Source organism: Oncorhynchus tshawytscha, linkage group LG01 (assembly GCF_018296145.1).
Source record: "Oncorhynchus tshawytscha isolate Ot180627B linkage group LG01, Otsh_v2.0, whole genome shotgun sequence".
NCBI lineage: Eukaryota > Metazoa > Chordata > Actinopteri > Salmoniformes > Salmonidae > Oncorhynchus > Oncorhynchus tshawytscha.
Window position 1 is genome coordinate 20,135,549 of NC_056429.1, and position 24,886 is coordinate 20,160,434.

Genomic DNA, 24,886 nt, shown 5'->3' on the forward strand with positions numbered 1-24,886 from the left:
AAATGTTTGGTCTGTGGTGTGTAATGAGGAGCAATCAAACGCTTCACTTGAATAAGCCATTTCATAAGTGTGTCCAGTTACTAATAAGCATGCATCCATTAAGGAAATTACAACAAAAAACGTAAATCCCAATGGATTGATGGGGACTTGAAAAATGTTATGGTTAAGAGGGATGAGGCAAAAAGAAATGGCAAATATGTCTTGCTGCAGAACCGATTGGCAAATGTATTGTAAATTGAGAAGTCATGTGACTAAACTGAATATAAAGATTAAGAAAGTACACTATCAAACAAAGATAAAAGACAAAAGAATTATAGTAAAAACCTTTGGAACACCTTAAATAAATTTCTGGGCAAATAGATAAACTCAGCTCCATCACTCATTGAATCAGATGGCTCATTCATCACAAAACCCACTGACATTGCCAATTACTTTAATGATTTTTTTCTTTGGCAATATTAGCAAACGCTGACACTATACATCCAAGTATAACTGATCAAATTATGAAAGACAAACATTGCAATTCTGAAATGTTATTTATTTGACCAGGTAAGTTGACTGAGAACACATTCTCATTTAGAGCAACTGTACCATAAAGGGAGTGTGGAAGAGGTGGAAAAAAATGGTTGTCCATCAATAATGACAAACGACCAGGGTCTGATAACCTGGATGGAAAATTACTGAGGATAACAGCAGATGATATTGCCACTCCCATTTGCCATATCTTCAATCTAAGCTTACTATAAAGTGTGTTCCCTCAGTCCAGGAGGGATCAAAAGTAATTCCGCTCCCCAAGAATAGTAAATCCCCCTTTACTGGCTCAAATAGTCAACCAAAATCAGCCTGTTACCAACCCTTAGTAAAGTTTTTGTTGTTGTTGACCATATAGCATTTTACTGAAAACAAATTGATAAAACAGACTTTCAGCACGCTTCTAGGGAAGGACATTCAACAAGCACAGCACTTGGCTGAGAGAAATTTATGATAAAATGATTGTGGGATATGTTTTGTTAGACTTCAGTGCGGCTTTTGATATTATCGATCATAGTCTGCTGATGGAAAAAAATGGTGTTATGGCTTTACACCCCCTGCTATATTGTGGATAAAGAGTTACCGGTCTAACAGAACACAGAGGGTGTGTTCTTTAAATGGTAGCCATTCCAACATAATACAGGTAGAAATCAGGAATTCCACAGAGCAGCTAACAAGTCCCCTTTTTATTTTTTACCTCCTTTTTCTACCCAATTTTGGAATATCTAAATCGGTAGTCTCATCGCTGCAACTCTCCAACAGAATCGGGAGGCGAAGATTGAGAGCCATGCATCCTCCAAAACATGACCTGCTAAGCCGCACTGCTTCTTGACACACTGGTTGCTTAACCCCGGAAGCCAACCTCACCAATGAGTCAGAGGAAACACCATCCAACTGATGACCGAAATCAGCTTGCAGGCGCCCGGCCCGCCACAAGGTGTCACTAGAGCACGATGAGCCAAGGAAATCTCCCGAGCCAGACCCTCCCCTAACCCGGACGAAGCTGGGCTAATTGTGCGCCACACCGTGGGGCTCCCGATCACGGCCATCTGTGACACAGCCTGGGATCAAACCCAAGGATGTAGTGGTGCCTCAGCACTGCAATGCCTTACACCGCTTCCTCTTACTTTTTTTTCAATCTTTACTAATGACATGCCACTGGCCATGCGTAAAACCAGTGTGTATGCATGAGGATGAGTCAACACGTCAGCTACTACAGCGAATGAAATTACTGCAACCCTTAAAGAGCTGAAGTTAGGTTCTGAATGGGTGGCAAGGAATAAGTTAGTCATAAATATTTCAAACTAAGCATTGCATTTGGGACAAATCCTTCAATAAACCTTCACTAAATATTGTAATAAATAAATGTGAAGACTGAGCAAGTTGAGGTGACTAAACTGCTTGGACTAACCCTGGATTGTAAACTGTTGTCGTGTCTTTGGCTATGCCGGATTAAGTGATATGACATGCTATTCTATAAAATCCTTTCTCTGTAAATAATATTACCTGATTAAGCTAATCATGTCACTGTAATTAACTAGAAAGTCGGGACACCACGAAAGAATGTTTATAGAGCTGTTATCTTCCGAATAAACTCTTAAAGACCTAGTAATATTTTACATCAATAGCAGTCAATATTAATCGTCACCTTATTTCAGTCTCAACCAAGAATTTACAACTTTCAGAAATCTTCACGAACCCTGGCTAACAAGTTGAATCAGCAATACAAACGTTGGTTTAATTATTTATTTACTAAATAATCACACAGAATTACATATACAAATGATGCAAATGATGTCATACAGAAAACGTCCCTGGTGGACGGAGCCGACATGTGACGGCTGGTTACACAAAGGAAAGGGGGTTGGGTTTGAGTGAAAGAGCGGGAAGCCTGAGGAACAAAGGGAGAAGGTATGCTATCGTAAATACAGTATCTTATGCAATCTAAATTACCGCACATTTGGAAAAGGAAAATGCAATAAATATTTACTCTGAGCTGCGCTTCGGTAGGTTGGTCTTAGATGCTGGCCGTGTTGCCCAACAGAGATCTTCCTGTCCTCGGAAGAATGTCTCTGGTAGTAAACTGGCTCGTTGTAGTATCGACGTTGTGTGTTAGACTGGATCCGTCGTCCGTCCTTTCCTAGCCCACGTTTACAGCGGCTGCTGCTAACAAAATGGCTAGGAGGTATCACTTCTGTAGTGAGTAAGAGTTCAAAGTTCATACCATTCACAAACCAAAGCTCACTCTGAGGTGTGTTTAGATCTGTAGTTGACATGTTCGTCCTTTTAACGTGGGACCATCGTCCTCACGTCCTCGGAACCGGAGGTTACATTTTCGTCAAGGGCTTTATATAGTGGTAGGAGAGAGGGCATGTTTCATAGTTTTACAACCAATGTCTCTTCACATGGGCGGGCCCCTGAGTGAGCAGAGCTTTACCCTTATGAAAACCAAATTCTCTCATTTGGAAGTTAAAATTTCATTTAATCTTTTCACAAATAGTTTCATATTTAAACATTTAAATTGCACAAAAATTCCATGTGTATCTGATAACTATAATGTGTAGACTTTCCAGGATACAGTTTGTCATCCTATCTTTAATAAGAATGTCTCAGATGACAACCGAACTGACATCATATTCATTAAGTACCAACACATATTTTCAACTGGTTGGATTACCTAAATATGGTTCATCTCCCCCACCTTTTGATGCTCCCTGACTCTCTATGTTTAACAATCAGTAGAGTCAAGTGAGGAAAGGGAGAAAGTTATTTATGGGGGGGGGGGTCATAATACCCACAGGCCAACGTCATGACACTGTCATGGTCAAAACATGTTGATATAACATCTAAAATGTGAAGTCTGTCCATAATAAAGCACTGCTTTGCCTTTAACAACACTATCAACAATGCAGGTCCTACAGGCTCTAGTTTTGCACCTGGACTACTGTTCAGTCGTGTGGTCAGGTGCCACAAAGAGGGACCTCCGAAAACTACAATTGGCTCAGAACAGGGCAGCACGACTGGCCCTTAAATGCACATGGCGAGCTAACAATAATATGCATGTAAATCTCTCATGGCTCAAAGTGGAGGAGAGATTGACTTCATCACTACTTGTTTTTGTGAGAAGTATTGAAACGTTCCATGCACTGAGCTGTCTGTTTAAAACTACAAGCAAACAGCTCGGACACCCATGCATACCCCACAAGACATGCCACCAGATGTCTCTTCACAGTCCAAGTCCAGAACAGACAATGGGAGGCACACAGTACTATATATCACCATGACTATATGGAATTCTATTCCACATCAAGTAACTCATGCAAGCATTAAAATCACATTTAAGAAACAGATAGAAATACACCTTATGGAACAGTAGGGACTGAAGAGACACACACACACACTATACACACATGGCTTTTGTGTTGTAGATATGTGGTAGTAGAGTAGTATCCTGAGGGAACACAATGTGTGGTGAAAAGTGTTATGAGATGTAATGTCATGTATTATTTTAAATTGTATATAAACTGGCTTAACCCCAGGAAGAGTATCTGCTTCCTTGGCAGCAGCTAATGGGGATACTTAAAACTTCTTATGGCTGGGGGCAGTATTGAGTAGCTTGGATGAATAAGGTGCCCAGAGTAAACTGCCTGCTACTCAGTCCCAGAAGCTAAGATATGCATATTATTAGTATATTTAGATAGAAAACACTGTTTGAATGATGTCTGAGTATAACAGAACTCATATGGCAGGCAAAAACCTGAGAAAAAAATCCAACCAGGAAGTGGGAAATCTGAGGTTTGTAGGTTTTCAACTCATTACCATTGAAAATACAGTGGGATATTGGTCATATTGCACTTCTAAGGATTCAACTAGATGTCAACAGTCTTTAGAACCTTGTTTGATGCTTTTACTGTTAAGTGGGGGTGATTGAGAGGGGACTGAGTCAGAGGTCTGGCAGAGAGCCACAGGCTCAGTCTCACACGCTCACGTGATAGTTAGCTCTGTTCCATTGCATTTCTACATACAAAGGAATTCTCCGGTTGGAACATTATTGAAGATTTATGTTAACCTCCCTGGCCAAAAGCCAGGGAAAATGCAGAGCGCCAAATACAAATAAATTACTATAATTAAAGCAAATTAAAGCTACACTTGTTGTGAATCCAGCCAACATGTCAGATTTCAAAAAGGCTTTTCGGTGAAAGCAAACAATGCTATTATCTGAGGATAGCACCTCTGTAAACAAAGAGAGAAAAGCATATTTCAACTCTGCAGGCGCGACACAAAACGCAGAAATAAAAATATAATTCATGCCTTACCTTTGACGAGCTTCTTTTGTTGGCACTCCAATATGTTCCATAAACATCACAAATGGTCCTTTTTAATTCCGTTAATATATATCCAAAATGTCCATTTATTTGGCACGTTTGATCCAGAAAAACACCGGTTCCAACTTGCGCAACGTGACTACAAAATATCTCAAAAGTTACCTGTAAACTTTGCCAAAACATTTCAAACTACTTTTGTAATACAACTTTAAGGTTTTTTGAAATTATTTGTGAAATGAGAGTGACTTAAAAAAAAAAAATCTGAATGGTTTGTCCTCTGGGTTTTGCCTGCTACATAAGTTCTGTTATACTCACAGACATGATTCAAACAGTTTTAGACACTTCAGAGTGTTTTCTATCCAAATCTACTAATAATATGCATTTCTTATCTTCTGGGGATGAGTAGCAAGCAGTTGAAGTTGGGCATGCATTTCATCCGGACGTGAAAATACTGCCCCCTGTCACCAAGAACTTAAAAACATCCTAAAGATTGATTCTATACTTCGTTTGACATGTTTCTACGACCTGTAATATAACTTTTTTGACTTTTTGTCCATATTTTCCGCTGGACTTGCACGCGTGTCATGAGTTTGGATTTGTTTACCAAACGCACTAACAAAAAGGAGGTATTTGGACATAAAGTTCATAATTTATCGAACAAAATCAAACATTTATTGCGGAACTGGGATTCCAGGGAGTGCATTCAGATGATCATCAAAGGTAAGTGAATATTTATAATGCTATTTCTGACTTCTGTTGACTGCACAACATGGCTGATATCTGTTTGGCTTGTTTTTGTCTCTGAGCACAGTACTCAGATTATAGCATGGTTTGCTTTTTCGGTAAAGCTTTTTTGAAATTTGATGCAGGGGTTGCATTAAGGAGAAGTTTACCTAAAGTTCCATGTATAACATGTTTTTGGAACTACTGAACATAACGCACCAATGTATACTGTGATTTTTTAATATAAATATGAACTTTATCAAACAAAACATACACAATACATGTAACATAAAGTCTTATGAGTGTCATCTGATGAAGATCAAAGGTTAGTGATTAATTTCTCTATTTCTGCTTTTTGTGACTCCTCTCTTTGGCTGGGAAAATGACTGTGTTTTTCTGTGAATAGGCACTCACCTAACAATCGTTTGTGGTGCTTTCGCCGTAAAGCCTATTTGAAATCGGACACTGTGGTGGGATTAACAAGAAGTGTATCTTTAAAATGGTGTAAAATTCTTGTATATTTGAGGAATTTTAATTATGAGATTTCTGTTTGAATTTGGCACCCTGCACTTTCACTGGCTGTTGTCATATCGATCCTGTTAGCGGGATCTCAGCCATAAGAAGTTTTAACCACATGAAAGGCATGAACTCTGCTTTGTTTTTTTGCGCAGGCTGTACACACTTAAGTCTCTCGTTCACAATTTGGCAAGCACTTGATAATGACTCAAATTTCCTGGCTGCATTCTTTGTGTGGCGGCCATAATGCCCCCTAAAAAAAAATCCATGCCTTTTGTGGCTAGTGGCCGTTGTGCCCTTCGGCTGAATATAATAATTATAATTCCCTTCTCCCGGCTGCATGCCAAAGCACCTCTCACTCATATGGCTCTGTTACATGATCGGGTCTTTCTCACAGGCTGCAAGTAAAGACAGACATCTGGGACACAACTTAGCACGTCCTTATCCAATTCCGAGGCTCATAAAAGCACTAGACCTAGAGTTGACATGTACCAATTGCACTGGGATTTGACATCATGTTACCACAACAGCTGTGTGTCAATACACAACATGCACATTGGGAACCCAATTCCCCATCACAAAGCATAACATCTTTGAATAAATGTTAAATATAGCCTATTGTTCAGCTTTTTAAAGTCAGTCTGTGTTGACATCTTTGGGAGAATAGTCAAAAAGAGGTTCCATCTATGAGTGAAAGCACTCATCTTACAGTTCAGAGCCTTTGTATGATTACCTTTAGGATATCTGGTCAATGTTTCTGACTTGACTGTGATTCACCTGCTCATTCAACCATACACCTGGACTATGTCTATAGTACAGTGCCTTCAGAAAGTATTCATACCCCTGGACTTATTCCACATTTTGTTGTGTTACAACCTAAATTCAAAATGGATTAAATATATATTCCCCCACCCATCTGCACACACACAATACCCCATAATGACAAAGTGAAAATCTGTTTTTAGAAATGTTTGCTAATTTATTGAAAATGAAATACAGAAACATCTCATTTAAATAAGTATTCACAACCCTGAGTCAATTCATGTTAGAATCACCTTTGGCAGTGATTACAGCTGAGTCTTTCTGGGTCTCCAAGAGCTTTGCACACCTGGATTGTACAATATTTGCACATTATTCTTTTTAATTTCTTCAAGCTCTGTCAAGTTGGCGATTGATTATCGCTTGACAGCCATTTAAGCCTTGCCATAGATTTCCAAGCCAATTTAAGTCAAAACTGTAACTCGGCAACTCAGTGACATTCAATGTCATCTTGGTATGAAACTCCAGTGTATATTTGGCCTTGTGGTTTAGGTTACTAACCTGCTGAAAGGTGAATTTGTCTCCCAGTGTCTGTTGGAAAGCAGACAACCAGGTTTTCCTTTAGGATTTTGTCCATGCTTAGCTCCATTCGGTTTCTTTTTATGAATAAATAAAAACTTCCTAGTCCTTGCCGATGACAAGCATACCCATAACATGATGCAGCCACCACACTTTAAAATATTAAGTGGTATTCAAGGATGTTTGCCCCAAACATGAACTTTGTCTTGAAACGTTAAGTTAATTTCGTTGCAGTTTTACTTTAGTACCTTATTGCAAACAAGATGCGTGTTTTTTAATACTTTTATTCTGTACAGGCTTCCTTTTTTTCACTCTGTAATTTATGTTAGTATTGTGGAGTAATTGCAATGTTGTTGATACATCCTCAGTGTTCCCCTATCACAGCCATTAAACTGTATAACTGTTTTAAAGTCACTATTGGCCTAATGGTGAAATCCCTGAGCAGTTTCCTTCCTCTCTGGCAACTGAGTTAGGAAGGACACCTGTATCTTTGTAATGACTGGGTGTACTGATACGCCATTCAACGTGTAGTTAATAACTTCGCCATGCTCAAAGAGATACTCAATGTCTGCTTATGTTTTTTTGCTTTTATTTTTTTAACCCCAAATAAAATAAAAAAGGTGCCTTTCTTTTCGAGGCAGTCGAAAACATCTCTGGTCTTTGTGGTTGTATCTGTGTTTCAAATCCACTGCTTGACTGAGGAACCATACAGATAATTGTATGTGTGGGATACAGACATGAGGTAGTCATTCAACAATCATGTTAACCTGTTACGGTTTTGCACAGAGTGACTCCATGCAACTTATGTTACTTGTTAAGCACATGTATGCTCCTGAAATTTTTTAGGCTTGCCATACCAAAGGGTTTCAGCTTAACACTTTTAAAAACATAATTTCACTGACATTATAGACATTTTTTGTAAGCCAGTAACACAAAATCTCAATTTAATCAATTTTAAACTCAACACAACAAAATGTGTAAAAAGTCAAGGGGTGTGAATACTTTCTGGGGGAACTCTGGGTGTGTTAATTAATACGAGTCATGAGACCTGTAACATAGAACATTTCTGATTCTGATAAATAACGGAAATGAATTACTGGTGGGCAAAAGGTGAGTTATCAAAATAACTTGCGATAACTATTTACTTTAATAGGGCTAATATCGAGGATGTATTTATGACTAACACTACACCTTAAAACTAATCAAAGGTGTTCACTACAAAGAGTGCATGCCGAATGTAGTCTTGTCCCACCACCCTACCTGCTACTAAAGGTGGCTGGCTAGTTAGTTTACTAGCGGGCTTCACTTGTTTATGACTGACCTCACCCATGAAGAACAACTCAACAGTGAATGCTCCTTGCGCAAGTTGAAATACCAATACACTACTTACCTGGCTGTAGTGGTATTTCTTTTTAGTCTACACCGTTAGAAATGTATCCAAAGTATATTTGATTTGATTCCATATGATTTTACGGCTCTACCTGTTACGTGTACTGGCTAGTGAGCGCGATAATCCATGCAAACTGGCTCCACCAAGTACCTGGCTGCTGCGACTGGCTGAGTAACACGTGACCATAGAGATCCTATTAAATTACTAGAATTAATTAAACCCTCAAAAATTCCAGAATGGATTGTGATTTGAGGGAATACGGCCATGACTGGTAGACTTTTCGTCGCAGCGATTATACTTTATATTGACCACGCAAGTGGCCGCTTTAACAATGAAAATAAATGTTTTCAATAATGGAAGGCAGTCGGGAGGAGGTAAGATCAGGTGTGACCATTCTAGCCAAAGAGAGGGCAGATATGCATGTGAACAACAGGCACATTTCCGATTTAAAGTGTTTTATCTCAAAGTTGCCGGAATGTCAAGTGTCCTAATTGTATCAGTACACTCTTAACACGTATCTATCTGTTTTGTTTACCAATGTCGACACTCTCTCATTGACCTCAATACAAAAACTCATCGCTTGGTGAGCAGAAAAAAAGCCACCTGCTGGAGAAGACAGATTTTGGGCCTAGTTACCCCTCTTGCTTCGACACTTCCTCTCTGCCCTACCCCTAACCCTTTTCTTGACCTTAACCTAAGTATCGTAACCTCCCACGTTAATTATTCTAACCTGCTACGAAAAAGTCACTGTAGTTATATTCCCTCTAGTCAGAGCCTCCAGAATGGTGTGAAAATGGCAGCTATATTGTTGAGGGAGACAACCAAACCAGTCTAATTTGAATTAGTGTGAACCTAAAATATTGTCATATGGGTTGTATACTTATTTTCTATATAAATAGCCTCTAATATATATGTAAACAGATAACACAAATGTAGACATTCATTATCTTGGAAAGCTGTAAGTGTTATTGTATGATACAATATCAGAACCTGTTGCATTTACAACTTGTGTAGCTAAATCCTATCATTAACTGATTTCAGCCAGTCTGAATGGATTGACTGAATTGTGGATTGACTGAATTGTTTGACTCGAATGTTGACATATTGGCAGTTAATAAGAGAAATTTATTTATAGCCAGCCAGTTTCAGAGGAATTATTCTATCTACCAAACATACACTGCAGATACTTTCTTCAAATTCATTATTTTACACTATCTTATCACAGCACTGGCAAACCATGGTTGACCAACTCCCTGACCAAAATGGCTGACCTTTATTCCATCATAAATATTTTATCCCATCATTAAAAATGTCATGAACATTCTAGTATTCTAATTTCTAATTCAATGTGCTTTTCTATTTTTGAATGTTGAACATTGATTGACAGATACATTTTATTTGTTCTGTAGAGAAGGCCCATGGAGTTGATGGAAGAATCCTTTAATTCATGGCCACTTGCTCAGCTGGGCCAGGGGTGCTTTAATTAGGTCAGGTGGAAATGGCCGACAGATCTCAACTTCATAAAAGGAGGAAATCGCCATCACCCGATCTGGTTGCTTTCTCTTCCTTAGCTCCGTCTAATCCAGACGGTCTCTGCGTCCATGAATCCACCACAGACTACCCAGTAAATATACATTTTTATGGTTAAATTTAATTCCTGCCTCAGTCTCATCCTTTCCTGTCACCTGACCTGTGACCACCTGTTCACCTTCACTGTCAGTCATCCTACCTGTCCAGCTACCCACTCAGATTCCACTAATCTTTAATGTTCATTTGACTGAAAATGTTGGCACTGTTATTTAAGTAATAAGGTCTGAGTGGGTGTGATATTTGGCCAATATACCACGGCTAAGGGCTGTTCTTATACACAACGCAACGTGGAGTGCCTGGACACAGCTATTAGTCGTGGTATATTGGCCAATAACACAAACCCCCGAGGTGCCTATTGCTATTATAAACTCGTTACCAACATAATTAGAGCATAAAAATACATTTTTGTCATACCCATGGTATACGGTCTGATATACTACGACTTTCAGCCAATTAGCATTCAGGGCTCGAACCACCCAGTTTATAATTGGGATTATAACATTTGAACTGGTTGTCTGGTAGACTATCATTTTAAAGACATTGTATAAAATGAACTTGATGTATGTATCCGATTTTGTGTAAATTTATAGCACAATTGCCAGTCACATACTTTATTGGTTCACAATTTTTGCGCTACCATTACAAGAAAAGATTGAAATATGGAATTTTATGAATGCACTATAAACAGCTATAGATATGTGTTTCAAGCCCAATATGTGTTGCTCAAAGTCTTTTTTACAAAGGCTACCTATACAAATTACCTTCCAGAAAATAGCACTTATTTTCCTTATTACTAAATGATGCTTTACTGAACTGGGGTAACTTTTTAAATGACCCTGAGAATAATATTTAGACAATGATAATTTATCCTAATTTAGTAGGCTGACATAGCATGCCATCTGCTGGAAAATTAATTAACAGCAACCAAAAACAATACTGAAGTGATAGCTCTGTAAGATAGGACAGAGTTGCACTACACTTACAGGATTAAATTACTTGCTGAGAGTTTGATTTGTTGAAAGATTCAGGATAGGAAATATGAATCATAAAAAGTCAAGGTTTTAAGCTTTATTTGCTGTCATGGGCCCTGGATGGAGTTGGGGTCCTGAGGTCATGTGCCCTGGCAGGAGTTGGAAGATGTTTGCCATCATGGGCTCTAGGTGGATTCGGGGTCTCGGTGAGGGGTTTGTTGTTAAGGGCCCTGGGTGGAGTTGAGATCTCGGTGAGGTGTTTGTCGTCATTTGCCCTGTGTGGAATTGGGATCCTGATGTGTTTGTTGTCGTGGGTTCTGGCTGGAGTTGGGGTCCTGATATATTTTAAAGTGGGAGAAATCTTCTGTTTGTCCATCTGTAGTCCTGGACGCGGAGAGGGTTGTTTTATTGCAGGCATATTGGTATAGATAGGATTCTCTAGAAACACACAAGAAAAACTAAACAATTTACTCCACAGTAATTGTCACAGAAACAATTACATCAGCCTGAACTCCCAAGAAGGTCGTACACTGGGCAGAAAGGACAAGGCACAGACGAGAAGCTGCAAAGAAAGAGGCTGTAACCACATGGAATCTGATGTACACCGCCACATGTCATTTTCTGAGCTGTTAACCACATATCACCTGTTCTCTCATTCAGCACACTCTTAGGACCGTGAGACAGGCAGTCCTGTCTTTCAGCATACGAGCTGCTCTATAAATGAGTGCACAGGGATTGCTGGGTTTTTTTCACTGCTTTCTCACTCTCTCAGCGCTATGCTATTTATCTTTATTACAGAGCTTTCTTTCATTTTCTTTGGTCTGTTTCATATGCTTTGATCGTCCTCTACCTCTACAAACTGCTCTTCTCTGCCATAGAATGTCACAAGATCTGGTTTAAGATTAATACAGTTAAAAGTATGTATACTACTGGCTAAATACATTTTTATAGCACAAACATCTTTGTACCTCTTTGTATTATGCTTCTCCTTCGTTGTAGTAAGATCCAGATGACCACTAGCAGTGAAACCAGTATGGCACTTGCTGCTCCCACTGCTACCCACAGCTTCCAGCCTAGAAGCAAACCCTCATTGGAGTGGGTAGACCGAGTTACTGGTTGGAGGGAGATCAAGGGGAAAATGTCATTGATTTCTTCAAAGAGACACTTTTATTTATTTTGTAAACAGTTGTAAAATGTATGGAAATCAACATTGTCATTTTGAAAAATATTGATACAACCACACATGCATGCAGGCACACACGTACTGTACACGCGGACAAACATATATGCACTACCAGTCAAAAGTTTGGATATTTTTACTATTTTCTAAATTGTAAAATAATAGTAAAGACATCAAAACTATAAAATTACACACATGGAATCATGTAGTAACCAAACAAGTGTTCAAAGTAGCCACTCTTTGCCTTGATGACAGCTTTGCACACTCTTGGCATTCTCTCAACCAGCTTCATGAGATAGTCACGTGGAACGCTTTACAATTAACAGGTGTGCCTTGTTAAAAGTTAATGGAATTTCTTTCCTTCTTAATGCGTTTGAGCCAATCAGTTGTGTTGTGACAAGGTAGGGGTGGTATGCAGATGATAGCCTTATTTGGTAAAAGACCCAGTCCATATTATGACAAGAACAGCTCAAATAAGCAAAGGAAAACGACAGTCCATCATTACTTTAAGACATGAAGGTCAGTCAATATGAAACATTTCAAGAACTTTGAAAGTTTCTTCAAGTGCAGTTGCAAAAACCACCAAGCGCTATGATGAAACTGGCTCTCATGAGGACCACCACAGGAACGGAAGACCCAGAGTTACCTCTGCTGCAAAGGATACATTCGTTAGAGTTAACTGCACCTCAGAAATTGCAGCCCAAATAAATGCTTCACAGTTCAAGTAACAGGCACATCTCAACATCAACTCTTCAGAGGAGACTGCGTGAATCAGGCCTTCATGGTCGAATTACTGCAAAGAAACCATTAATAAAGGACACCAATAAGAAGAAGAGACTTGCTTGGGCCAAGAAACACTAGCAACAGGCATTAGACCAGAGGAAATCTGTCTATTGATGTGATGAGTCAAAATTTGAGATTTTTGGTTCCAACCTCCGTGTCTTTGTGAGACGCAGAGTAGGTGAATGGATGATATCCACATGTGTGGTTCCCACCGTGAAGCATGGAGGAGGAGATGAGATAGTGCTTTGCTGATGACACTGTCAGTAATGTATTTAGAATTCAAGGCACACTTAACCAGCATGGCTACCACAGCATTCTGCAGCGATATGCCATCCCATCTGGTTTGCGCTTAGTGGGACTATAATTTGTTTTTCAACAGGACAATGACCCAACACACGTCCAGGCTGTGTAAGGGCTATTTGACCAAGAAGGAGAGTGATGAAGTGCTGCATCAGATGACCTGGCCTCCACAATCACCCGACCTCAACCCAATTGAGATGGTTTGGGATGAGTTGGACGGCAGAGTGAAGGAAAAGCAGCAAACAAGTGCTCAGCATATATAGGAACTCCTTCAAGACTGTTGGGAAAGCATTCCAGGTGAAGCTGGTTGAGGGAATGCCAAGAGTGTGCAAAGCTGTCATCAAGGCAAAGGGGGTGGCTATGTTGAAGAATCTAAAACATATTTTGATTTGTTTAACACTTTTTTGGTTACTACATGATCCCATATGTGTTATTTCATTAGTTTTGATGTCTTCACTATTATTCTACACTTAACTCTAATTGCTCCTGTAATTTGCTCTGAATAAGAGCATCTGCTAAATGTCTAAAATGTAGAGAATGTCTATGGTTGAAGTTTGAGGATTTACCTGTCATCAATGGAGGGGTACTTTCTGTCGTCTTGCCAGCTGCATTATAAAGAACACGAGTTAAAAATATATACTGTATATTAGCAGTGCTGCCAATGATGCTACTGTTGTATGATAAATATTACCATTATAACCACAGTGCATAAATGTATATGCTGAAGGGAGGAGGATGTATCAGATGAAAATTTTATTTTGTACTTACTAATAATAACTTGAGTTTCATTGCTGTTACTGTTTCTAAGGTAAGGGATATCTGCCAATACCTGGCAGAAGTACCACCCACTGTCATTGTACCGGACATCTCTCACAGTCAGTCTTGACCAAGCTCTCCCAGACTCCTGAAGGACATGACCTCCATCATTCTGCTCCACAGTCTTGTTGACCGATATCTTATGGGAGGAAAGTTGACTGGAACTAGAATCACTGCATGATTGGTTTATGTTGAAATACCACCTCACCCAGGCACTAGTCTGGGGCTCAAAACTGCAGATGAGGATCAGAGAGGAACCAAGAGGAGCTTCCACTGTCCTTTGGGGTGGTTCCGTGATCACAGCGCTGAGAGCAGACGTCACTGTTGCCATGAGTGCTAAGGGGGAGGGTAATATAAAACACAAGCGATTTGTTTTGTTTTTTAGAAACAAAGAGAAGTTCAATGAATTCAGACTAGGGGGAAAGCAGAGTAAGACAATGGAGAACCATAATTGCATCATGTTGCACATGCAATAACTGAACATACACAGTGTACAAAACACAAGGAACACCTTCCTTATATTGAGTTGCACCCCCTTTTGCCCTCAGAACAGCCTCAATTCGTCGGGGCATGGCTTCTACAAGGTATCGAAAGCATTCCGCATTCCGATGCTGGCCCATGTTGACTCCAGTGCTTCCCACAGTTGTGTCAAGTTGGCTGGATGTCCTTTGGGTGGTGGACCATTCTTGATACACTCGGGAAACTGTGAAAAACTCAGCAGCGTTGCAGTTCTTGACACACACAACCCGGTGTGCCTGGCATCTACTACCATACCCCGTTCAAAGGCACTTACATTACATTATGTCTTACCCATTCACCCTCTGAATGGCACACATGCACAATCCATGTCTTAAGGCTTAAATATCCTTCTTTAATCTATCTTCTCCCCTTCATCTACACTGATTGAAGTGGATTTAACAAGTGACATCAATAAGAGATCATAGCTTTCACCTGGATTCACCTGGTCAGTGTATGTCATGGAAAGAGCAGGTGTTCCTAATGTTTTGTTCACCCCATGTACAGTACAGTACTTTTATTGGGGACCTGTTTGTCCAATGTTGTCACTCAAATGCGCAAACCATATATGTCAGTATACAGTTAAGACCTCTTATTTACCCTTCCACGAGACCTACATTGTAATGGTATTGCTTTTATTATGAAGGCATTGTCACAATAGGAGGTCAACCAGACATGTGCATGCAGTTTGTCAGTCAGTATACAACCCAATGAAAATCAAGGGGCTATGAAAAATGCAATTCCAAAAAGCAAATGCAAATGTTTTCATGGTTATATTGTTTAACCATGCATGTGTTGTATAGCAAGAAGTAGTAACCCTACCTATAAGAAACAGCAAGTTGATCACTTTGTTCCAGATGTCCATTTCATGGGCTCAAAAGTTGGCTTCTCACTCTGTCTTCCTGCACATCATAGCAACAGTACCTTCCTGAGTGAGATGAGGAAGGACTCTATCTGTGGGTGGAAGGAGGTGCATAACATTTACCGTATTCTGAAACCAGACATAAGGGGTGAGGTGTGGCGGCTGCACAAATAACCACACAGACTGGTAGACTACATACATAAAAACTTCTGCTGTGCTAAAAGTTGTTCTGCAGTCACAGGTGTCCTCAGAGGTTGGTACTTTGTGCACTGTAGTGTAAGGGCATATGCCACCTCTCAATGAGTAAGTCTGTGTGGTCAAATTGCAAATGTGGCTCAGAGAAATTGAAGGGGCTTCGAGAGCTTGTGGGTTTTGGTCCAAATGTGTTAACACACTTTGTCACTACAGTCAACGTTCCCGAGAATATCCGTGTGACTTCCTGTGGCAAAACAATACAAAGCTCTAAAGTTTATGATGAAAGTTGTTTATATAGCAGCATGAAAAATTAAGTAATGCAAGTAGTATACATAGACAACCATAAAGTTAACCCAGAATGTGTAGAATGTGATACTACCTTAACATTGATAGACATATTTTGTCTTTTACTTTTTGTGGTAGGAAGAAGAAAGGGGTCAACCACATACAGCTCACTGTGCAAAACAGTGGGGGCTGCTGAGGGGAGGACTGCTCATAATAATGGCTGGAATGGAGCAAATGGAATGGCATCAAACACATAGAAACCATGTGTTTGATATAATTCCACTCCAGACTTTACCACGAGCCCGTCCTCCTGAATTAAGGTGCAACCAAACTCCTGTGGCTCAAAAATTGTTTGAATCATCGTTGTTTCCATGTCATTTCAACAACAAAAATTAAATGTTATGAAGTTGAAGCAACAAGGAAAACTGATTGGATTTGCAAAAAGTCATCAAGGGAGTTTCGTCTTTTTTTCACCTAACTTTCAACATAAATCCAATGGCATGGTGAATTATTGTTGTTGTTTTCACGGTGAATTACTATAGCTTCCTTGGGCCAAGCCTTGTAATTTTGTAAATGCCGGATCTCTATGGCAAGACGCACCATTCACCAAAGTTGAATCAAAATCGGGCAAGTGCTGTCTGAGATATCTTTTTGACTAAACTAATCAATGCTTGGTCCGAAATGCTCCATGTGGAGGATGTGACGCAATTGAGAAACCTCCGTGGCTTGAGGAAGCCAAATCTACCTCTGTACTGCCGTTCGCCTCAAATTTGTTAACAATGCGGAGGGCCCCATATAGCTCCACATTGACATGATTGAATCATCATTCTAATTTATTTTCTGGTGATGACCTAATTGCTTTTCATTTACAAAGGAAAGAATACCTACCTGAATGGAAACAGATTATACTAACGATTACGTAATATGGTTCATATTAAAACCACACTACCCAGATTTCCCTTCTACTGCATCTGCGCAAAACACAAGACGGCCCTAAACGTTGGACAGGAGATGCAATGCACTCCAGCAGCATCAGTACCAGACCAGTAGTCAGTGTGCTCCAAATACATCGAAAAGAGTAGACGCGAAAGAACAGTATTTATAATTCCTGATACACCGGAACTGGTTCATTGGAACAGCAAGATGGGAGATCAGAAGGTAGGAACAACCGACCGAACAGGTGTTTTGTGTTTGCGGCGGTCGCAGGGCGTACAAAGAAAGGAGGAGTAGCGCGGAGGACCGGAACTTTGTTGATGTCTTACATCATTGTAAGACCTTGAATGGTTACATCTTGTAATTGATTTAAAAGACAAGGCGTATTTTATGGAGGCACGTCGACAGCAAGGTTTGCAGTCCCTCAACCAATTACTACTCTGAGCATTCGTTTTCGAGAAAACTACGCCTTGCCGTGACAGGTCCCAGAATAGTGTTTATTGATTAAACTTGTAAATGCATACCAGTCCACGACACATTCACAACTGTTTGTTTTTATTTTGTATCGCTCTACAGAGATCTAGGTTGCGATAATAAACAGGTGGGTGCAGAGAGTGTCCCATTATCCCTATGATTTGGGCCTGGCGCATAGCCTATCGCATCAAAGAGCATATCAAATGCTTCTTGGAGTGTATGAACTGAACTGACAGGTTGGGACTGGACTGTTGACATAATTTGCCTGGATCTTTTTTAATGCAGTATCATTAATTCAATGTGTGTGTTTGGCTGCTTCAGAGATGGGGTGCCTAGTGTAGGCTTTATGAGGAGTTAAACCCAACAACTGGAGACGCATTATTACATTATGGATGCGCATACTTCCGGTCAAGTAGCAAGATGCCCGCCCTGGTCACAGTTTACACAGAAGTGGAAATTTACTCCCAAGAAATGCAGATGACCAAGTACTGACCATTTGATTCACCCTTACTAATTTGAATGTAGGCTATTGTAATGAGGGTGATCTGTGTAATCCTGAAGCAAGGTATTTCATGAAATATTCTACTGTTTTCTATTCTATAATTGAGAACTTGTTCCAGTGTCCTAATGCGATACAGATTATTCTTAGGCAGATACTTGGCTACTTTTAACTTTGTGTTACAATCTGCAGGAATCACTGCGTAAGATCACCACTACCCTGGCCCTGAAGAATGATGAGATCACAAACTTCATCTGCTGTCTGAAACAGAGCCTGGAGAACCTGGAGGTATTGTACACACCATCTGGGCAGGTCTAACATTAGGTTACAGTCTGAAGCAAGATTGCAGCATGTGTGCGACACCATGGTTTTATGAACTTGGCATAGTGTACATGCCGTACTAGTCTGTCTGACTGGATGGTCAGAGAGTCTATCAGTGAACTGATTCCTTCCCTATTGGCCCCTGCAGGGGAACTCCAGCCGTGTCCAGGAGGACCTGGAGACAGAGTTCAGCTCCCTCCACTCAGTACTGGATGAGCTGAAAGACAGTATGGTCACCAGGATCAAACAGGAGAGGGCCAGCCACACCTATGAGCTACAGGTCAGTTCATCTTTATTGGGCTTTTACTGGATAAGGATTTTACAGGCTTTTGCTTTGCATTTCTTGATCTTTTAAGATTTCAGTCATTAACATTCAGCATTGAAACATTTTTATGACTTCCCAGGCTATCCGATCATAGGATCGACTTATGATCAGTTTAGCATGACTCATTCTCAGGTTTAGAATCGGGATAACTTTTTTGTGAGTAAAGCCATGTGCATAGTGATTCAGTGTTGCTTAGAAGTGTTGCTTAGAAATGTTGCTACAGTATGAAAGACTGTGTGTGTTGGGGTCTACAACATTAGTATTCCTAGAGGATTATTGTGTCTGTGTACTGTATAATCCTGTTTACCTCTCAGCATCTGAGTGTCAGTTAGCCAGTCAGTCAGACAAAGCAACGGCATGGGCAGCTATACATAACTACATTGCATTGTGATAACATAACTACATTGCATCCTGCTTGATTATGTGAGTGGGAAGTGTAGAAACCAAAGTGATATACTGAACAGCCAATTACAGTAGGTTAATTGAAAGAAAAAAAAGTGGCTCATGACAATTCAACTCAAATAACTCTTCCTGTGATGGAAAGAAACCTCAATGACACAGTAAAGAAGACGCTTGTTACATTAGGAGGAAACATTGTCTGGACTGTGATTAAATATATTATTTTCTCTCTGGTTCTCCCTAAATTCCATTCAATTCAAGGGCCTTTATTGGCATGGGAAACATGTTTACATTGACAAAGCAAGTGAAATGGATAAACAAAAGTAAAATAAACAATCAAAAGTGAACATTAAATATTACACTCACACAAGTTCCAAAAGAATAAAGAAATGTCAAATATCATATTATGTGTATATACAGTGTTGTATCAATGGGCAAGTATTTAAAGTATAAAAGGGAAAATAAATAAATATGGGTTGTATTTACAATGGTGTTTGTTCTTCACTGGTTGCCCCAGGTCACACATCTTGCTGCTGTGTTTTCACACTGTGGTATTTCACCCAATAGATATGGGAGTTTATCAAAATTGGATTTGCTTTCTAATTGTTTGTGGGTCTATGTAATCTGAGGGAAATATGTGTCTAATATAATCATACATAATATGGTCATCGTTCTCTCTCTCTCTCTCTGGTTCTCTCTCTCTCTCTGGTTCTCTATCTCTCTCTGTGGTTTTCTCTCGCTCGCTCTCTCTGATTTTCTCTCTCTCTCTCTCTCTCTGTCTCTGGTTCTCTCTCTCTGGTTCTCTCTCGTTCTCTTTCTCTGGTTTGCTCTCTCTCTCTCTGGTTCTCTCTCTCTCTGGTTCTCTCTCTCTCTCTGGTTCTCTTTCTCTGGTTCTCTCTCTCTCTCTGGTTCTCTCTCTCTCTGGTTCTCTCTCTCTGGTTCCCTCTCTCTCTCTGGTTCTCTTTCAGAGTCAGCTGAGTGCGTGCTCCAAAGCCCTGGAGAGCTCTGAGGAGCTTTTGGAGGTAGCCAATCAGACTCTCTGCTCCTCGGAAGCAGACGACTTCACTCAGGTAACGGCTGGATGAAAAGCTTCCACAACCTAGCTAATTTCATTTCCATATCTTATGCAATGATGCCATTGGCATTTTGCTTGAGGATATCCATAATGGTTTTATTGGCATAAGTGTTGATTTACATTTGACATTTTAGTCATTTAGCAGACGCTCTTATCCAGAATGAATTACAGTAGTGAGTGCATACATTTTTGTACTTTTACAGACTGGTCCCCTGTAGGAAACGTTGCAAGCGCCAGGCTTTACCAACTGAGCTACACAGTTACTGTCTGTTTCTTATCTTTATGTACCTTTATTGTAAAGCAGTACAGTATGTTGATCTGATGTGTTTCGTTGTGATGTATGTTTACTGTGTAACACAAATGTAAGGATGTGGCTGAAACTGAGTTCTCTCTCGGTCCATATCTCCCCTCCTTTCCCTTCTGCTTTCCCTGTCTGCTTCTCTCCAGGCGGCCAAAGACATTAAGGATAGGTATTGTTCATTGCTCTCCATTTCTCAAAGTATCTTCTTAACTCACTAACCATCTGCTCACCCACACACATTACAACAAAATATAGATTACATACAATCACGCTGTAGCACACCCTTTTAATCACCACTCTGTAGTCTTCTTTCTCACCTCACCTGCCCTCTCTGTCCCAAACATGTGTCAGTCCCCCATGGCACATGCTCCAATCTATCCCCTCTCTGGCTGTGTCAGTTTAGTTTTGGACGTTTCGTGTGTGTTCGTTCATGATTCACAAATATGTTTTTGTGTGGTACTTTAGAAAAATAGTATGTTATTATAGCTCTGTAAAGTGATTACTAGTTACAGTAGTATTACAGTACAACACTCACGTGTCCTGTCAGTCCTTCAGTGGGTTGAATAATGAGACATGTCTCACTCTGTGTGTCTTTGTTTGGGGGAGAGCAGTGTGACAATGGCCCCTGCCTTCCGTTTGTCACTGAAAGCCAAAGCCAGTGACAGCATGAGTCACATGATGGTGGACTTCACCCAAGAGCGGGAGATGCTGCAGGCAATCAAGTTCCTCCCAGGTCAGTGTGGAACCCATTATGTCTGTTTATTGGTTTCTCTTTAATAACAGCAATGGACAATGCTCTTACAACCAAAGAAATAAGAATGAATAGAATGGGCATTGTCTCCATTCAAGTCAATAATGGTATAATGGGTGGACTAGTGGCCATTATGAGTTTACCCATTGGAGCAAAGCAGGAAGTAAAAGCAGGAAGTGTAACCAGCAATCTGTGCTGTGATTTGTTGAATCAACTCAAATGTCATTACAAATTGCATGAGCCACATAAGTTAGCATAATTTGAATGAACATTCTACATTACCATGGAAATTATTGCCTCATGAGTGTACCCATGAGTTTACCAGTCAAATTGCCAATGTTAGAGGTTCCAAGCTCGTTCTATTCATCCTTATTTCTGTGCTTGCAACATTCTTTACTGAAGTTATATTTCAATTAACTGTTGTGACCATGTCTTTTTGGTACCACCCATGTTGACCAAACCTAGCCCTCTCAGTATGAAGGACGTAAGCCCCAATTTCTCTCCCCAGTACCTGCCACCCCAGAGATTCTGGTGTCAGAGTGCCAGGTCTGTGACAACACGGTGACAGTACAGTGGGCTCTGCCGGAGCCTGACACCAAGATAGATCACTATGACCTGGAGCATCGCCGCACCAACTACGAGGGGCCGCCCCGCGCCCGGGAGGACTACCCCTGGATGGTGGTGGAGGGCATTCGAGAGACAGAGTACACCCTTACAGGTAAGCGTGTCAGGCTACGGGTTAGAGTTAAAGCTAGGGTTAGGGTTGAGCCGGGGATGTGGACATGAAACTAGGGTTAGGGTTATGGCTTGGGTTAACTAGTAAGAGGAGGGCCTGTCTTTAGATGCAGTAGCCTAGGAGTAATAAGTTTACTTAAATTGATCAACTGTGATTATCAAGTACCCGTTATGTGATTTCAGGGCTTCGCTTTGACACACGTTACATGACGTTCCGTGTGAAGGCGTGTAACAAGGCTGTGGCAGGCGAGTTCTCTGAGCTTGTAACACTGGAGACACATGGTGGGTGAACTGGACATTGTCCTCCACTCAGGAGGGAGAATGCATGTACTCTTTTTGTCCTAAATATCTTCTGAGGTGATAAGAATCAATGAGTCAGCACATCAATATCAAGCCTGTCTCTATCTCGCCACCCCTCTACTCCTCCCTGCAGCGTTCCTGTTCAAGCTGGATGCAGGCTCGTCCCATCAGAACCTGAAAGTGGAAGACCTCAGTGTGGAGTGGGACAGCTGTGGGGGGAAGATCATCCAGGACATTCGCAAGGACAAGAACAGAACCAACCAATCTCCCATGCACTCCCCAGCCAGGTCAGAAACACTTTCTGACATATCCTTTGTGCATGAAAGTTGAGGTTCAACTTTGGCGTCCTCTGACTCTCCCTCTTCTCCTCTCCTAGGACGGCCATGAATTCACCGAAGAGAGTGCCGTCTGCTCGGGTCGGCAGAGACCGATTCACGGCTGAGTCCTACACTGTACTGGGAGACACCTTTATCGACGCAGGCCAGCAGTACTGGGAGGTGCGGTTCGATAAGGAGAGCAAGGCGTTCGCTGTGGGCTTGGCCCTGCGGAACCTGGGCCGCTTTGACCAGCTGGGGAAGAGCAACGCCTCTTGGTGCATCCACCTGAACAACTGGCTGCACCAGAGCCTCACAGCCAAGCACAACAACAAGGCCCGCACCCTGGACTGTCCCATCCCGGACCGCATAGGGGTCTACTGCAACTACGAGGAGGGTGAGACAGACCCCCAGATACACCTCAAATATATCTCCTCTCCACCTTACACTGGAGCAGCTTTTCCACATCTTCAGGGGGACCACTTAACTGAGACTGACAAACAGTACATAGTGATGTATTTAAGACCAATCTTCATTAAATAGGATTAAATAGGTCTGGATTAAGGATTGGATCAGGAGTGGGTTAGGTAATGTAATCAAATGAACATGTTCACTTGAGCCCGTCTGCACTCTGTCTGTGTTCTGTTGCTATGCTGCTGTATCAAATCTTTAGCTGCCTTAGTTACATTTCTCTCCATCCAGGAGCACTGTCCTTCTACAACGCCAGAACCAAGACGCTGATGCACACCTTTAGAACCAAGTTCACTCAGCCTGTCATACCAGCCTTCTCGGTGAGAAACTTTGATTTTGTTTACTTTGTGGGTCACTATCTCTAGGCAAGTCACAGCAGAAAGAAATTAGGCCACTGTCTTCGAGAAAACAGACCTTTATATGTTAAGTTTGTGTTCTGTGGAACCCCTGCAGGTGTGGAATGGGAGTTTCTCGGTGCAGACGGGTCTGCAGGTGCCCAGTGTGGTGCAGAGTGGCCAGAGGAAGAACAGTGGTACCAGCAGCTCCAACGCCAGCCTCACCTAGACCCATCCAGGCCACAGCAGAACTTTACCCCACTGAGGCTGTGTGGTGCTAGGAGCTCAAACTGGCCCAGTGCTGCCCACTGCTCATCCCAACACCACCATACACACCATGCCTGCCTGCTTGCCTGGGGTGATGGTTCTTCTCTGCCTCATCCAAGTCAGCTCATTACACTCCCTGTGCCTTCCAGAGAGGTGCCCTCATCAGTATACTCACTTAGGCAGAACGGAATCAGTCATTTAATTCAAATCCATAATTAAAGGCAAAATGACAAAAACCTAGTTACCAGTATATTAGGAGCTAGGCACATATTAGGCACACATACTAGGCACATATTTAAATGCAACAGTCAAAGACCCCAATGCAACGAGAAACAAATAGTCCATATAACTTGGTTGTAGTACAGTAGTCATTAATACTGAATGTTCAGAATCCTCTGCCTATAATTTAGCTAGTTGCTCCTCAGTACAGAAACACCTAATTTATCTGTATAACCCAAATAACTTTGTAGCAAAATGACATGCTTATAATCAAGATATAAACACTAGGAATGTATTGAATTCTACATCGCCAGCAGCTGTCTGGGGACCAGTGGAAACAGAGTTGGAAATACAGTACACCTGATTGTTTTGTAGAAGTGTTTGTATGGGGGAGCATGGGTCTGAATATGCGTGTGTTGGTTTGAAATGTACTGTTATGTGTGTGTCCCTAACTTGTCACCGTTTAATCACCTGCAGTGAGAAGCTAAGCCATTTTATGAGCTGGGTGGGGACTCCCTGGATAAAGAGATGTTGCTGAAAGTGTTTAGTTCAATGTTAACACCATTCCTTATTCATGTCACCTGATGTTTAAACTCAGTGCTGGTGTGCTATTATTTTAAATAGTCTTACGTTCTTGTCATGTTGATGGTATGCATCATATGAATATAACCTGCAATGCTTTTTTTCTTTATTTCATGGGTGAACAAATTTCACATTGTAAATATGTCCCTTTCATTTTTCCACTACAGTATGCATCTGTCTCACTGAGTTTAATAAAGCAGTAAGACAGCCCTGTGTGTGTCTCACTGTGTACATTTCCAGAGTAAAGACTACTACATTTGTTCT

General features: G+C 41.0%; 3 protein-coding genes and 1 long non-coding RNA gene across 9 annotated transcripts in view; 2 read left to right on the forward strand and 2 right to left on the reverse strand.

The window, feature by feature from the left end:
* si:ch211-129c21.1 (semaphorin-4E) overlaps window positions 1-8,949 on the reverse strand; it is a 30,647-nt gene extending 21,698 nt beyond the window's left edge. Inside the window, exons 1-2 of one of the 2 annotated variants that reach the window (XM_024406685.2) lie at window positions 8,824-8,932; window positions 2,522-2,725 (exon numbers count right to left, since the gene is read on the reverse strand). The gene's annotated coding sequence lies outside the window, so the exon portion shown is untranslated. Of the gene's footprint in view, window positions 1-2,521; window positions 2,726-8,823 lie in introns of both variants that reach the window. The other variant, XM_024406556.2, reaches the window with a different exon arrangement.
* Window positions 8,950-9,047: 98 nt separating this feature from the next.
* On the forward strand, window positions 9,048-10,477 carry LOC121841156. Its single transcript, XR_006080162.1, has 2 exons — window positions 9,048-9,197; window positions 10,233-10,477. It is a non-coding gene; the product is annotated as an uncharacterized LOC121841156 (long non-coding RNA).
* Window positions 10,478-10,961: 484 nt separating this feature from the next.
* LOC112219684 lies at window positions 10,962-16,148 on the reverse strand. Of its 4 annotated transcripts, none has more exons than XM_024382323.2 (5): window positions 15,802-16,148; window positions 14,416-14,799; window positions 14,214-14,252; window positions 12,353-12,496; window positions 10,962-11,768 (listed from the first exon to the last, which is right to left on the reverse strand). In XM_024382323.2, exons 1-5 carry the CDS (start codon window positions 15,842-15,844, stop codon window positions 11,482-11,484), a joined length of 897 nt encoding a protein of 298 aa, XP_024238091.1. In that variant the 5' UTR covers window positions 15,845-16,148; the 3' UTR covers window positions 10,962-11,481. The 4 variants fall into 4 exon arrangements, 3 of the variants coding, with proteins under 3 accessions (XP_024238091.1, XP_042163721.1, XP_024237246.1); XR_002948955.2 differs by having other exon boundaries at window positions 10,965-11,822; window positions 14,477-14,799; window positions 15,802-16,143; XM_042307787.1 differs by having other exon boundaries at window positions 10,965-11,822; window positions 14,497-14,799; window positions 15,802-16,144.
* A 925-nt stretch (window positions 16,149-17,073) lies between these two features.
* Window positions 17,074-24,831, forward strand: LOC112238378 (fibronectin type III and SPRY domain-containing protein 1). 2 transcript variants are annotated; one of them, XM_024406989.2, is made up of 12 exons: window positions 17,074-17,479; window positions 18,420-18,515; window positions 18,697-18,828; window positions 20,241-20,342; window positions 20,795-20,817; window positions 21,260-21,381; window positions 21,908-22,117; window positions 22,318-22,416; window positions 22,568-22,721; window positions 22,811-23,145; window positions 23,451-23,539; window positions 23,673-24,831. In XM_024406989.2, the coding sequence occupies exons 1-12, from the start codon at window positions 17,465-17,467 to the stop codon at window positions 23,781-23,783; spliced, it is 1,488 nt and encodes a 495-aa protein (XP_024262757.1). In that variant the 5' UTR covers window positions 17,074-17,464; the 3' UTR covers window positions 23,784-24,831. The 2 variants fall into 2 exon arrangements, with proteins under 2 accessions (XP_024262757.1, XP_042163837.1); XM_042307903.1 differs by lacking the exon at window positions 17,074-17,479 and adding an exon at window positions 17,492-17,589.
* Window positions 24,832-24,886: the final 55 nt, after the last annotated feature.